The 15960-nt window shown below is 41.2% G+C and overlaps 3 protein-coding genes across 6 annotated transcripts; all 3 read right to left on the bottom strand.

Annotated features, from left to right (window-relative positions):
- Positions 1–601: 601 nt before the first annotated feature.
- On the bottom strand, positions 602–2214 carry npy4r (neuropeptide Y receptor Y4). The gene has a single exon (XM_062401405.1). It carries the CDS (start codon positions 2212–2214, stop codon positions 859–861), a length of 1356 nt encoding a protein of 451 aa, XP_062257389.1. The 3' UTR covers positions 602–858.
- A 3581-nt stretch (positions 2215–5795) lies between these two features.
- si:ch73-288o11.4 (beta-microseminoprotein) lies at positions 5796–8862 on the bottom strand. The gene is made up of 4 exons (XM_062401272.1): positions 8786–8862; positions 7830–7935; positions 7527–7629; positions 5796–6067 (listed from the first exon to the last, which is right to left on the bottom strand). The coding sequence occupies exons 1-4, from the start codon at positions 8786–8788 to the stop codon at positions 5947–5949; spliced, it is 333 nt and encodes a 110-aa protein (XP_062257256.1). The 5' UTR covers positions 8789–8862; the 3' UTR covers positions 5796–5946.
- A 217-nt stretch (positions 8863–9079) lies between these two features.
- On the bottom strand, positions 9080–15407 carry LOC133966360 (sphingomyelin synthase-related protein 1-like). 4 transcript variants are annotated; one of them, XM_062401268.1, is made up of 7 exons: positions 14702–15407; positions 13173–13376; positions 11452–12078; positions 11254–11349; positions 10967–11084; positions 10634–10784; positions 9080–9891 (listed from the first exon to the last, which is right to left on the bottom strand). In XM_062401268.1, the coding sequence occupies exons 3-7, from the start codon at positions 12072–12074 to the stop codon at positions 9587–9589; spliced, it is 1293 nt and encodes a 430-aa protein (XP_062257252.1). In that variant the 5' UTR covers positions 12075–12078; positions 13173–13376; positions 14702–15407; the 3' UTR covers positions 9080–9586. The 4 variants fall into 4 exon arrangements, with proteins under 4 accessions (XP_062257252.1, XP_062257249.1, XP_062257253.1 ...); XM_062401265.1 differs by lacking the exon at positions 13173–13376; XM_062401269.1 differs by lacking the exons at positions 13173–13376; positions 14702–15407 and adding an exon at positions 13723–14160.
- Between the last annotated feature and the right edge of the window lie 553 nt (positions 15408–15960).

Raw genomic sequence — 15960 nt, 5'->3', positions numbered from 1 at the left:
GATAAAGTCTACTCTCTTATTTTCACATGTGTCTAGTTTGGAACAAATGTATAATTTTTTTTCCCATGACAATCCCATGACAAAACAAATGAGACAACATTCTCCTTATAAAACCTCTTTTAAAATCATTAGCTCTGGATTCTGGGTTTGATTTTTGAATTCATGGAAATTGTGAAACAGTAATTGTTGCATAATCTTGCGAACTAACAACCAAACCAAAGCAGACATGAACAACCTCCTTGGCGAACCAAGCTGTACACACTCATGGATGTCAGTCCCCTTACCATGGTTGATTTTTTTCATAAAGATTATTTCATGTTGAAGATGTAAATATCTCTGGATCCACAACCTTAAATGAATCTTCTCCAACAGTCATTTCGCTCTTCTATGGCCCATATTCCACCCTTCGAATAAATTTCAATGACATTGATTCAACAGTTTGATTAATCCTGCAAAAAGTCACAGAGCGATGACAACCTCCTTGAGGAGGCAATCATTTCTTGTTTGTATAAAAAATGTTGATTTCATACCAACTGCAAAAAAACTGTACAATACACAGTTACGTTTCAATATAGGATGCGGTATAGGATACAATTACATATTACGTTAAGTAACAAATTCTTTTGAATCTGTAAATTGTTCACATCAACATACTACAATAATTAATTACTGCAGAATAATACAAACCAACATTGTACTCCACACGTCAATTCAAACCAATTACATTAATCTTGCACATGTTGCATCACTATCAAACCTGTTGCACTGCCATTAAAAGGTCAAACAAACAGCACAGGTCAGAGCTACATCTCTATAGTTTACAACTTTAGCAGTTTCCTGTAGGCTGCAGCATTGAAGTCACACAGAGTTGCTCATGCAGGATAGAGGCACAGAGGTGCGGGACACTTCCATGTGCACAATGGACATGGGGAACTGCTCACACTCCTCCTCCAGCGGGTGGCAGCGGCAGTGCAGGAGCACCTCCCTCGCCTCCTGCTTGAAGTTGGAGTTGAGGAAGCCGTAGATGATGGGGTTGATGCAGGTGGAGGACATGGCCAGCAGGTGGCAGAGGGAGAAGAGCAGGTTGTGGTGGCAGATGGGCAGAGCTTCCTGGTTCCAGTCGGACACCACATTAAAGATGGTGAGCGGCAGCCAGCAAAGGGCAAAGGCCGTTATGAGGGCGACCAGCATGATGTTGATGCGCCGGCTGTTGGTAATGCGATGGCTCTCGGGGGTCCTGGCACGATCGAGCATTTCTTTGCGATGACGAAGGCGCACGAAAACTCTAACGTAACAGAGCAGCACTAGCAACAGCGGGCCACAGTACTGGAACAGCAGGAGCCACGTGGTGTAGGCGAGCCTGTGCTGCGGGGACGGCCAGTGCTCCAGACAGGCCTCCATGTGTGGAATCGTGGGGACGTAGGACAAGAGGGTGTGATATGAACCTGGAGGCACAGATGAGTTTTTGTATGTGTAAGAGGCAGGTTGAGGCAGTGAGGCATTGAGGTGAGCCTGAGGGGAGGCCCAGTGATGAAGTGGAGACTGGGGCAGGATCACATTATTGTAGGGCTCATTCGTAAGCAGCTGGAAGACCAAGAAGGGGGTAGAAGTCAAACAGGCCAGAATCCAAATGAGAACGAGTACCGTGTACGCCTGCGGAACGCTCGGCTTCCAACCAGAGGGGTTAATGATGAGCTGATGTCTTTCCAGGGCGATGAAAACGAGGGACAGCACGGACACCGTCACAGATACGCACTGGATGAACGGCACCAAGCGACACAACAGAGACCCGAACACCCAGTGATCCATGATCGTGTAAATGACAGTGAAAGGCAGGCAGAAGACGCACACCAGAATGTCAGAGAATGACAGGTTGCAGATGAAAATGCTGGTGACGTTGACTTTCTCCCTCCGACGAGTGATGATGCAGATGAGGCCGATGTTACCCACCAGCCCCAGCACCATTGTGATGCTGTACAACACCACAAGACCCCCCGTGAGAACAGGAGACATATGGCACTGCTCATCGTGCCCGAGAACAAAGATGTTGGAGAGGAGCTGGGACTCGTTCCCTGGCCATTGCACAGACTCGTGACTGCTCCGTCCCTCTTCCCCTGGTAGGACGAGCGGTGAGGTGGAGCCGTTCAAGGGCAGAGGCAGAGCTGTCGGCGGCAGCGGCGGAGGAGACTGGCTTGTGTTGCCACTCAAGGACATCTCGCCAGGATGTCAGTGTCACCAGCCTCCAGGATCAAACTGTCCATCCCAGCCCTCTGAAAACATGCATCTGTGACAAAGAGAGAGAGAACACACACACGCAGAGAAAGACAAAAAAAAACTCTTAGAACTCTTCAAAGAATTTCTTCTTTGAGAATGGCATTGTTATTCTGAGAGAGGCACAGAGTCATGAGAAGTTCATCCTGTCTCTGAGGAGGAATGACTATGAGGAAAGATGCAACATGTGAGAACCTCCTGCAGTTCAGTAAGGGTCAATAAAGCGCTGTTATCAAACATCATGCTCTATTGTATTCATGCCAGTGGAAAAGCTCAGCCCATAGACTGTATAAAAACATGGTCCGCATGATGCCTCACCAAAAGAGAAGCCAGAGTGTCTCAATTTCTACCTGGTGGCCAGCTGCAGTATTGGTCATAGTGAGGTATAAATGTGCGGTCGTGAAAGAATAATCCCACAAAATTCACTTAAACAACAAAAACTTTGGAAAGCTTGTGAACGCAACAAAGTCGGAATGACCGTCTGAGTAGGTAAGACGGTCTCCTCCATGTTAGCAGGTGGGACATGGACCAAATCAAAAAGTAAAAGTAGCCACATAAGCAGATACATTTTTTCTCAAAGATGGTTTCTGTCTTTTTGGGTAGTTCTTATCACAATAATATTTGCCCAAGTGCTAATGTTAATTGATGCTATAAAACGCAGTGAAATTCATGTCATGAATGACAGCTGAGACTGACTAATGATTGGTTGAGTTCATGGATCTATGGGACCTTGATACTGCGGCTCCATCCCCCAATCACTACTACAATGGCTCTGAGCAAGATGGTTGCATTCATATCCAGGATATTTTATCTTCATTTCTGGATAATGAGGAACTGGAGCCATGTCATCTGTTTTTATTCACAGTCTATGGTCGAACAAAAAGGGAACATCCGCACACGTAGTAGCTCCAGTTAAAGGATTTTATTGGCCGCAGTGAAAATACTGAGCATGAGGCACCTTCTTCTTCTTTGTGCTTTTCTCCTGATGAAAACACCAGGAATGTTGTTTGATTTTTCCGACACCCATCAAATATCCTTTTTAATTGGACTTGCATGTTGTTTTCCCATCATTTTCTGGTTCAAATGTTGTTCATTTAAAAAAAGGGAGAACATGTTCAGAGCTAGAAACTTTCATAAGATATTTTTATTCGCTGTCAAGACATTATGAGCAGAAGGCTCCATCTTTCTTCTTCTTCACCTAATGTTTTTCAAGCAGTCTGTCATATTTTGTTTATCTAAATTTTTTTTTGCAGGATGTGCTTTTGGATGAGATTTAGCTTGGACATTTATGTTCTTGTGTGGGATACATTGTAATAACTTTGGTGATTCTTTACCTTTTATCATCAGTTAAGATAAATTCAGTTGATATTTTACGTATGAAAATCAATGACATTCAACTTGGCTTCACGGTAAACATCGTGAAAATTATACTCGGCATGTAAGCATGTGGATTTTTTTCATTTAGACCAAAGCATCGCTTTTACTGTTCGTGTTATACGGGAGTTCTCATGTTGATTGATATTCTACGATATGTAAATACTTTACATCGTTACACATTTGACACTGACAGAGATGGAAAATTTTCACAGAATAATCTGATTTTTATAACAAGCACCACAGCTGCATGGAATTGTGTCAGTTCTTTGTTGTACAGTGGCAATCCCTCTCTCCCTCTTTATTTACACATCTTAAGATCTCAGATCTGTCAGCTTCCCGCCCACAAATGAGTCCTCCAATCAGGCTTTAAGAATGAACGTAATGACAGTAAGATTACTATGCATACATTTGATCACAGACCTCCAGTTTTCCAGTGCACAATTCATGATGTAGTACGTCGAAGTGAAAGGGCACGGCATTGTCAGATTCCTAAAAATGGATTCTGGCTCCCTCCCCCCCGCCCCGAAACCTCTACTGTGAAAAACCAGCATTGCAAAGGAACCAAGCCTGTCATTTCCCATTGATGGTACACACTCTTAGCTCTCAGTCCCTTCACACCGCATCATTACTAACATACTCTGGCACTTTGGTAAGTGAGCTGCAGGCAGGGCGGCACAGCAGCAATCCATTTTCCTTCAAGGAGAAAAGATAATGTCACCTGTAACATATCAGAGGAACCGTAAATGGCTGTAAAAACAGAATGAATAAGTGATTAATAAGCAAATTTGAAGCTTGCACGTTAAGTGATGTGACACTGGACGATGCACGTCCAGCATGTGTAGTATTTGTGTGTGTGAGTTCCCCTCCTCAGCAAAATCTCAGCAGGATGAGGAACACTGTGACCTGGCACTGCACTGCCCATCATATTCTGCAATTTTCCCTTGGTGAAGTTTCCTCCATCCATGACAGAAATAATGAAGTGAGAGAATGGCCACATTTCCCAATGTACCACATTGTGCTTTTACAGGATTAAATGCGCTAAATGTACATTTCAGTAAAATGTTTGGAAAATTGATTGAAGTTTTATGTCAGTCGTGTTCTTTTATTTAATTAGAGGATTATACTGAAAAGTGTGTCAAAAATTTAAATCACAAAAATACATTTTGCACGTACAGAGAACTAAGCCCCCTCGATACATACTGTTTATATTTATGTAAATTGTGTATATGCCTATAAATAGTGTTGCTGATTTGACTATATTACATTTGTGAAAACATTTATATCCCCCTTTTTAATACTGCTTCAAGAGACAACTGGTGAATATGACCATTTTTTGGAATCTGTTCTAAATTCATTTCCATTCATTCATTCAATCATTCATTCATTCATTCAAATCCGTTCAGTGTTTCCGGATGCATGCATTCGGAAACAGTTCTTCTCAGTGTTCTCCTCTTATGTGCGGAGGAGCAGGATAACGGCAGCAGGCACTGTGGTGTGCTCAACCTGAGTTAATGACTCCAGCCTCATTTGTCTCTGTTGGGGGTGTCAGGAAGTGTGGGACATTGATGAACATCAGATAGAGAATTTCCCCCCTTTTTTGTTCTTTTCCTGCTGCAGTTTACCCGCTGAAATTTGGATGCATGTTGCATGAGATGCCTTCCAGACTGCTGTTGGTTAAAGACATCATTCAAAACCATTTGCAGAGGATGATGCATATATAGCACAATATGTGTCGACCCAACAGAAAGAGACAATACAGAAGGAATTTCATAAGTGATGAACAAATAAGATAATTTTCCTCGCCAACAAACCATTACAGTGTGTGAAAATAAAGCACTTACATGGTGCGCTGGCAGAGTGGAGCGTTTCTGTGCCGCCAGGATGACAGAGAAACTGAAACTCTGATGTTCGAATCCACAGAGATGAGAATTGGAAAAGGAGCTAAGACATCACAGCCTTGCTGTCAGAGGCAGCGGCTGGAGGTGTGTGGCTATTATTGGGCTGTGGAGCCCTTTGGGTGACAGAGACCCTCTGAGCAACAGGCTCTGCTGTCACACAGTGGTGAATATATTCAATTACATCCTGAAAATGTCACCTGCTGCAAGAATGTGTTTAAGAGACAAAGAGCAGACAAATAGAAATAGAATGGGAGCAGGTTTTTAACTTTATTTAAAGCAAGAGCAAGGTTGATTCATCTTTGTTTATTGGTGATTTAATGTATTTCCTAAACTCCTGTAGCTGATTAAATGTGAAAGAAGACCTAATGCCAGTGTGTAGGTCATGTTGTGTGGTTTGTGTTTAGTTGGAAGAACACTCCTTTGTCTTGTCTGACTTCAGCACAACCTTGGAAGAACATTCCTGCTCATTCACAACCAGCTCACACTCGTCACTGACTTCCGACTCGGCTGGATCAGGGAGCCTGAGAAACACAAAAGAAGATTATTACTCCAGGGTGAAAAGAAAAACACAACAAATGACCCTCGTGGAATGGTTTTGCACTAAATGTGGCGGTTATAAGGAATGGGATGAGAAAGTGCATGGTTGTTCTAGTTTTTCTCTGGGGCCAAAAAGAGGCTGGTCTGTGCCAAATCAGGGAGAGGGAAGATTGAATATATCTTTTTGGCTTTTTTTTGCATCAGATCATTATTATTCCCAATTCAACAACTAACTCAAAGGACCTATGTGAGTCTTGTATTTAATAAACCTTACTTCTCATTTCCCACTGGGGCTCCACAGGGGTGTTGCAACAGGGTATTGAAGGCAGGTAATTGCCTGAGGCCAAGAGTTGAGAAAATGGCTGATTATATTTGTCCAAAGCAACAATTGAGAAGGGCCCCCCCAGGTCCTTCTAGCCTGGGGACCCAAAAGTCATCTAAAATGCCCCTGGTGCTCTCTGCATGATTTGAGAAAGTAACACTATATATTTATATAATTGTAGTGTTGGATCCAGTGGTGGGGTTAGGAGGGCACTTGACCCAACTAACCCTAACCCTAAACTAGTCACATACAAATAATAGTAAAAATAAATATGTCAAGATTTTTTTATTTCCAAGCCATTTGAATATACATCAACAAGGAACCATTTTCAAATACATTCAATGATGTGTGGCTTTGCTCAAAGCTAGAGAGTGAACAGTAAACCATGACTTAAATGTTCATCTTACTGAATCAGGGACTGTGCATGAATGTTGGACATATAATTGGCCCCTCTGAGTAAATTGTGGCTCATTTATGGCCCCTGATTTAGAAAAATCATTAAACGTGTTTTAATGAGCATAGAGATGAAATTTGACTTAACTACACTTTTAGGTTAAGAGGTTCACATGTAGTTTGAATAATAAATAAATAGGATCTGGGTCATTCCATGACAAATGATCATGCTTTTCAGCAGAACTGTCACAGAAAATTGGCATGCTGACTTGGAAATGGAATGTCGTATGTCTTAGATCTAAATTAAGTAATTTTCATAAACTGATTTAACGCTCATCAGTGCACACACTTATTGACACTTATTGACACACATCACCTTCTGCCTGTAGCAGAATCAACTGTGCACTAAAACCAGAGATCACCACGGTGCACTCTATGGAAGAACACGCAGCATGAAGCTGTCTCCCTCCATTTCCCCTCTGCAAAGATCATATTTTTGGATATTTGACTGTGTGACCTTTGGCTGAGCAGTCTGGAGCAAACAGACCTCCCTGGCCACTAGTTTAAAACACACCTGATCATGAAAGTCATGCACTGGTGGAAACGTGAGAGACATCACATCTCAGTGTGATTTCAAGAAACTTGTGGGAAATGAACCCCAGAAAACATTTTTGTCAAGTTAAAATGAAAGTTATTCATGATTGTAAATCAAGGCATGCAAGTCTTACATGTTACAGCAGCTCAATCCTTCATGTGTGCAGGAGCATGCCACGCAGTCTCTGACCCACTCAGAATCAAAGTCCTTGTGCGTTCCGTCGTGATCCACACACCCTGCATGTGAAGAAAGAAGAAACCATAGTTCAGAGGAGCAGTCGACCCCACAGTCACACTGTGCATGAGTGAACTGAAAGGTGTTAAGGAAACCCACAACAGATTGATTATGCAGTAACACTCGATGAAGAAGAACTGAATGCAACTTCTAGCAGAAAGAAAATTTCCACTCTCCTCTGTTGCTGTTAAAGCCGACTCACCATTTGGGGGGTTGTTCACATCTTTGATGACTAATTCTTCGAAGGTGCAGTCAGAGTGGCACAGGACAACCAGTCCCAGAAGACAAACAAACACGCGGAGCAAAGCCTACAAGAGGGAATAAATCCCAAAGGTGCACATGGTGAATGTTTTATTGTCTATGTAATGTATTCATGCAGTTCTCGTAAATTTACTTCATTTATAAAGCACATCCTTTTAAGATCTCTGGAGGCCTGGAAGGGAATCAGTTATTCATGGTTTCATCATCACCTATTCACCTTTTTCTTGACAAGAATAAAAATCCCCTAAATGGAATACAATAAAAGACTAAAAGTACACTTGTATGCTGTTTCCATGTACAAAACTGTAGTTTGCCATCATCACATATGATTCTATGACTTTTTATATTATGCCAGCAACATACGACACAGTCAGTTGACAAAGGGTTATTCCTTGACAAAGGTTAGCAGGAGCAACTTAAAAATAATATTATCTGTAATATTTTAATTTGAGAAAAAAATTGTAACCGTTCCGTGTATGTTTTTGTTTTTACAAATTAATTTATCCTTTTCAGTCTTTCTTAAAACTGCCATCACCAGCACTGCAAGTATACCACTACAACCACTAATGAAAATAATAATATTTTCATTTATTTGTATCAAATTTGATTAATCATGCAATTTTAAAGGTTTGACCATGACCATAAAGTTCAATAATGATGTCTTCAAAGCCTAGTATACATTATTAATCCACAACTTGTTGATATTTAGACACAAAGTAAAGCGCATGCTTCCACCAAGACCCAATAATCCCCTTAAATAAGAAAATTATACATCAAGATCCATGAATTGATCCCTGGGAAATTTGTGAAAATGTCAAAAAATGTCTCAGTTAAAAACTTAAACCATGATGTAAAACCGGTCGAATTGAGATTTGTAAAATGTTGTAAAATACGTACCATTCTCAGATGTGATGTGAACCAGTCTAGGGGAAGGTGATATGCATTCGAACTGACTCTAATGTTGGCTTTATATTGGAGGTGTGCCCCCTGCACTATGATAATATCTGAATAGTGATGTGATAGGGATATTTGCTTTAAGGTGAGGAATATTTGTAGAGCTTTAAGCACATTAAAGACACACCTCACTTAAACAGGATATTTTCACCGACAATAAATATGTACAAATAACAAAAATTATTCATTTTAAAAAACAGCCTGAAACATAAAAACTGATTTCTTTATCTGTAAACTTTTGTATAGTGTACAATTTAATTTAATCTCAGAATTTTTTTTTAAAGGAATAGATTTACAGTTTGCTCTTGTTAGGTGAGAACTTACTGCTTTCGCATATGTCCATTAAACTAACAGTGTAAAACCAACACATTGTGTTTTTACAACAGGTTTCATGCCAGGTTATTATTTGAGGAGCAGCAGTGAGTCAAAGTGCCAAGTTGGTCTATTACCAAGGTTTAGTGCCAGTAGTTACATTTTTTTAACTTTAAACAGCCAGGGTAGTGTTGCTAAACTAAGCTAACCAACTGCTGGCTTTAGCTTTATATTTATTAGACAGACATGAGAGTGGACAAAAAACTGTCCAACTTCTCCTTTAAACATCCGATTATTTAACAAAATAAAGATTTACGTGAATGAGGTAAAGCAGAAGATCAGAAGCAGCATGTCAAGTATAAAGTTCCTAAATCAGGCTGTAAATGTTACAGCCCATGCATACAGCAGCTCTAGCTCTCTGAACGTCTTACTCTATCCTATCAGAGTCTTCATGAAGGCGGGTTTGTTGAATGGCCAGTTATACTGGTTTGGGACAGGTCCATTCACATTGCACTCGAAGAAGGAGAACATGGGGAACCAGATGCGTGCTCGCCGGCTGTGTTGGTAGGCACGGGTGTTGGCTAGAGTGTGGTAGTAGAGGAAGAGGCGGGTGGTGATGTAGAAGGCGATGAACACGTCGATGGAGTAGTGCTCGTGGGCCGCCAGGATGAAGAAGATGCCAAACAGGTTAAGCACCCAGGAGATGGTGTGAATCAGGTTCCAGGATCGTGGCGTGTCTGCAATTGAAGGTTGAAAGGATTAAAGGCCAAAAGAAGTTCTATTGTTTGTGCCGTCAGCTGTACTGACAGGTTAATTTAAAAAAAGTAAAAGTAAAGTATACTTTTATATGTAATCCCATACAAATGATAATATGGTATCACTTTCTTACTTACACATCAAAAACTGAAATTCTGTCACTGCAAACATTAAAAAAATAACTTATGTCTACAACAGGATCCAATGGGATTAAAGCTAAAACCACAGACAGGGATGTGTAATCACAAAGTATGAAGAGACGTGCTAATACATCTTTGAGTTCCTCTTAATAACATTAAAAAAAGGTTTGTTAATTGAAGAAATTCCCCTCATGGCATTGAAATGTCTTGAAGTACACCTTCCTTCCTCGGCTCCCTGTCTCCCCAGCTTCACAGCGGTCGAGGAGCCTTTACCAGCTCAACCTTCAAGTTGACAGGATTCGTGTTTAAGATTTGTGACATCACAAACCCTGGTTGTTAGAATGTGTTTTTTCCAGACTGGCATTAGTTTGCAGTGTTATCCATGTATGCTGAATATTTTTATATTATTACAATGTCAATGTGTTTAGAAACTTTTTCACTCGAGGAGAATACAATATTTTCATTAGAATTTTCTAACAAAAATAATGGAGAATAATGTTAGTTCTATCCACTAACAATTGTCACATATACTCTAAAACTACAAATTCGGAAGTTAAAGGAAAGTAAAAGTATAAACACTCACATTCAGTTACAAAAAAGTTGAGCATTGTTATGACAACCGTGTGTCCGCTGAACATGTAGTCTCCACATGTTTGCACACCAGTCAAGGTCATGCCAAACCCACTCCAGATCGCTAACGCCCTTTGTATCTTCTCCCAGATATCACCGTATGTCTGTGGAAACAAGAGCTTCCAGTTAACAGTCAGCTGGTCATCGGTTTACAAAGGGAGGAGACAGAGTCAAGATAATCTGTAACAACTGCTGAGAGCTGAGGGAAATAATTGCTGACTACTCAAGACTTGAGAATGACCAACATGATCTAATCTGCACTGAAGCTCGGGTGTGTCCGCCCCACCTTACTGGAACACTTCAGGTGCTGCCCTGGCACGGAGAGGGAGGTGACAAACATGGTGCAGCAACGAAGCAGAAACACAGTTCCTATTAAAGAACACAGCCGCCTTAAGAGAATGGATCTAAAAAACAGGCACACAAAACAGAGTCTGGACTTGAAACATATTCATAACGTTCATGTGGGAAGGTAAATTAATTGATTGATAAATGATAGATAGATCCATCACACTCTACACTGTCACAATACAGTCTATCAGTGGTGAGAATAGGTGGAACAGTGGACTACAGTACCTGTGTTTGTGAAGCAGCAGGATCAACATAAACATATAACACAGGATGAGGCCACAAGCCTCGGCCATTGCAAAAGCCCAGGGGATTCTGGGAACGCTGTGAAAATACAAAACATCTATTTTATTAAAATACAATCTTAAAATAGATATACACTGGTGATTATCAGTGGAATACAGACAAAAGTTATAAAGTGTTTACCTGTCCAGGAATATATCAGGCAGTGGTGGGTATGTTCTCATGTCGGGGACCCGCTCGTGCACAAAGACCATGACAACAGACGTGAATCCGAACACACAAAACACATATATGCAACTCATGACTGTTTTCCACACCTCTGGGTCCAGTCTACCAGCAAGGTGCTGCCTATACCTCCAGTTGGAGTGTGTATGACACAGTGTCGCTCCTAAACCGTATCCAGATCTGTCGCCATTCCTAAGCCGCAACTCCGTCCCATTAAACAAGTGATCAGCTCCATTATACCTCCTCTCTGCTCCGTCACATCCCCACTCTCCTCCTTCCGAGCCCGACAAGAGCCCAGAGGGGAGGCTGTCTGACTGCTGCAGGCCCAGCTCCTCCAGCTCGGCCTGGTTCTGTCTCTGGAGCCGGCGAAGCGCCAGGGTTAACCTCTTGATGTCTCCAAGAACCCTCAGGCCCAGTGGTGGACCCCGCAGGTCAGCCTCAGTCAGAGCCAGCAGGCTGGGCCCATCCAGGCGGTGCTGGCTGCACAATAACTCCACATACTCCCCAAAACCTTCCTCCTGCAGCCACTGGGCCACCTGCTTACAGCTCCAGACAGCCACACTGTCCCCGGTAGGAGCCATGCCACTGCAGACACAGACAAAAGAGCAGCAAAATGACTTGAATGATCAAGTACAACTCTTCAAATGAGTCAAAGACACAGGGATGACCTCCATAATAGAAAGTACAGACTGATGTAACATCCTGTTTTAACTGATGACGACAATCTCCAACGTCTGATAACACTGAGTCACTTCCTTTTTCACCTCTTGATTTCATTACAGTCTTTGTGACCCTCCGCCCAGGTCTTTAAATGCAAATCTGCTGTAAATCTATGGATGTTAATTTTCTAATTTGCATCCTACCGATCACAACTCCCTCCCTAATCAGACCCATTGTGTGTGTCTGTAGGCTCATCGTGCATTATGTATGATTAAGTTTAGTTGATCACATTTAGTTGATTATCACTGTTTCCCCTGATTCAAAACTTCATCCTACAAAATCTAGTAGTGATTCAACAATTGATAAATTGATCAGACAATCATTAGGCAGATTGTTTGGTCAGTTAATCAGTAAATCTGTAATTTTTCGAGGAAATATTCCAAACATCCTCTTTCCAGTATCTCAAACATGACAGTTGATACTCAAGATCTGGTAAATTGAATATATTTGGGTTTGTGTACTGTTGGTCTGACAAAATATGTACTCTCACAACATTATCATAAAAACAATTTATTTCTCACATTTTAGGGCCCAAAACCACAAAAAACTTGACTTTACTCTAATAAATCACAGAACATGTTATAAATTGTTAAAATATATCAGCACAATAACACAATCACAACTACTTATTTTTAAGACAGGCATGTGGTTTGAATGTAACACTGACTAATCAGGAGTCAGTGCTGCGATAATCTGCTGTGGTGGATTATTTGTGCTCCCATTCAACTTGACCCAGGACTGAATGCCGAGGGCTAATTAGCGCTCTTACATCATCAGCGCTCAGGTCAGTCACTGGACACTGGAGCAGCGGCTTATAGTGTCCGTCTGCTGACACCGGGGTCCTATGAAGCAGGTCGAAGATTTGTGTGTCAAACCGAAACGATGAAGAAAGTGTGACTGACCTGTCTGTTACACCTGTGTCATTTTAGTAATACAAATAAAAAAATGGACTCACTAACCGTTCAGGGTTTACACAAAAGCCGCCGAGTAGGTTTTACTCCAACAGTTGGAGTCGAGCACTGGTGAATCAATCTTTGCTTTGCCCTTTGACTCTCTGATAAAGAAGTCACTGCAGTGCTGCTCCCCACTGCTCAAAGGTCTGCCAGGTTCACCAGTGAAATCGCTGTTGGAGTCTGAAGGTGAGCGATAACCCCCAATGCTGACTGGATGGTAAACACAGATTTAAAACTACCCAAGTAAGAAGCTTTAAGATAAAGATAAAGCCAGAGGTATCACTGACTGTGATGAGGTATCAGTAATTGTCCAAACACATATATCCACTGTGGTGTTTTCATGTCTTTCTGAATCTTGGAAGTACTCCACTTGCTTTAGGTTGCAGCTAATGATTATTCTCCTAATCCACCAAAATGCTGATTATTTTCTTAATAGCTAGATTTTTGGGCTCATTCAAAAACCAAAAGATATTCATTTTATCACAGTCAAAAACAAGGAGAGGTAGCTAATCCTCACCACAACTAAAACTACAACGGCTCTCAGTGGCAAACATACCTCTGCCAAGGCCCAACAGTCTCCCTCAAGTGTATCAAGCTGCACCAAAGTTGATCATTGATACCATCATTGATAGCAGTCCTCTAAATGTGCCTGATTATTTTTGATCAAGATCCATAAATTATATCCTGGAAAAATGGCAGAAATGTTAAAATATTCCCTGTCACGCGATGTAGAAGAAAGTGGAAAAATAATTCCGGGATGTTCCCTCTGATCTGGATCAGCACCAAACTGTAACGGATACTTCCCTGACCCAGATTACATCACTCCACCAAGTTTTGAAGTAATCTGTTTATAAGTTTTATAGCAATCTTGCTCTCAAACAAGCAAGCGATTTATTGAATCCCTAAAAGATTAATCAGTTATGAAAATAATTAAGTTCAGTTTTGGTCCTAATCCCAACATATGAAAAGCCGAGATGATCAAATATTTGGTATCTTTGCTTGATGAATAACTCAATGATCTATGATTTAATCAACTAATCATACGTTTTAATTTCTATAGATATAACAATAATAATAATAATGATGATCATGATCATGATAATGATAATAACTTTATTCATACAACAAATAAAAAAAAACGCAATAAGAATACAAAATCACCTACAAGCAGTAATTCAAAATTCAAATAACAGGAACAATAAAACATGAAAGCAAATAAATACAAATATATAGAATAAAAGCAATAAACCATAAACTGCTAGGGTTATGTGCTCACATCAATACTACTCTGATATGTTATTCTAGTCTGAATTGTTGTATTCTTGTCATATGGAGTGACTCATGCAAATATAAATATATGTAAATATATTCCAGTGAACCAAACCATGAGAGTTGATGACACACTTTGTTATACGCCATCAACACACAGATCATGTGGCGACTCGTTGCCTCTGAAGGATCCTGACAGAACAACTATTCAGTGACAAGCTGATCAACTGATCACTAATTGATATGTGAGAGTTAAAGTGACTCACCTCAGCTCGGTCCCCTCAGCGAGACACTATGGTACTTTCTATCACTCTGACAGTGAAGTCTGTGGATTGTACTGGCCCGAAGGCTGCAGCTTCTCTGGCCTCAGGCTTTGACTTGGGGGGTGGGCAGGTTGGATTCATAAGTGCCATGTCAGCCTGTTTGTCTGGTGGCTTACAGTGACTCACACACACACACACACACACACATACAAAGCTGAAGCTCTTCGGTGTTTGTGTGCACAGGTCTATCTATAGTTATGAGGGCAAATTTTGGTTCAATACCGTCATTGTGAGGACATTTTCGACGTTAAGAGGACATTTTGGCTGGTCCTCACAAATTGTGTTAGAGGGTTAGAGTTAGGTTTAAGTTAGTTGTGATAGTTAGGGTTAGGGTAGGGGGTTAGGGAATGCATTATGTCAATGAGTGTCCTCACATCTATAGAGAGACGTGTGTGAGTGTGTGTGTTTGTGTCAGTAACAAAGGCCACACATTGTGTTCAGCACAGGGCCACATTGTAACATCACACTGCTTCATGTCAGCATGACATCAACTCCCCTACTGGTTTTTATGGTGGTTTGTCAAGTTTAAACACAATTTTCTTCACAAAACCAAAGAATGAATGTGTTCAATTGCAATAGAGAACAACTGAAGTCCCAACAAAGTGCATTTAGTTATTTCCCAGTCACTTATAATGGTTTTAGTTGCCTCTCTTACCAGAAATCCAGTTTGAGGGAGCTGCCAGAGGGCGTAGACTGCCTGCCTTCTTGTGTGTCACTTCCCTGGTGGAGAACTTCTGCTTCTTGGCCAACATGCTTCTGACAACCAGGCAACAGCAAACAGGAAGAGAGCCTAGTAAACAACAGCAGGAAAGAGGAGCTGCTGGCCTCAAGCAGGACTGCTAGTGAAAACACACTGACACCTGCTGCTCACATCCAGGACAACTGCTTCATTTCAATACCAGGAACACACTGCTGCCGGTGGTGGAGGAGCACTCCGGTCAATCGCAGTCGTTTTTTAATTGTGCTTTATAAATAAATTTGACTTAACTTGCTGTCTGGTTTGAAAAGAAAACCCCATGCGTGCTCACACATACAAGTTATCTGACTCTGGTTTTGTATTGCTCTCACTGCGCTAATACATAAATAGAGATAGAGTTAAAGAATGGTACAAGACACAAAGATTTCTCTGTAGAAGAAAAGGCGGATTTCCTGAACTATCGGTTTGAATAATAAAAAAAGCTCAAGTTGAAATGTAACAGGCT

This window comes from Platichthys flesus, chromosome 12 (genome assembly GCF_949316205.1).
Source record: "Platichthys flesus chromosome 12, fPlaFle2.1, whole genome shotgun sequence".
Lineage (NCBI taxonomy): Eukaryota > Metazoa > Chordata > Actinopteri > Pleuronectiformes > Pleuronectidae > Platichthys > Platichthys flesus.
The sequence above is the reverse complement of the archived record's forward strand: the minus strand, read 5'-3'. Positions and strand labels throughout refer to the sequence as shown.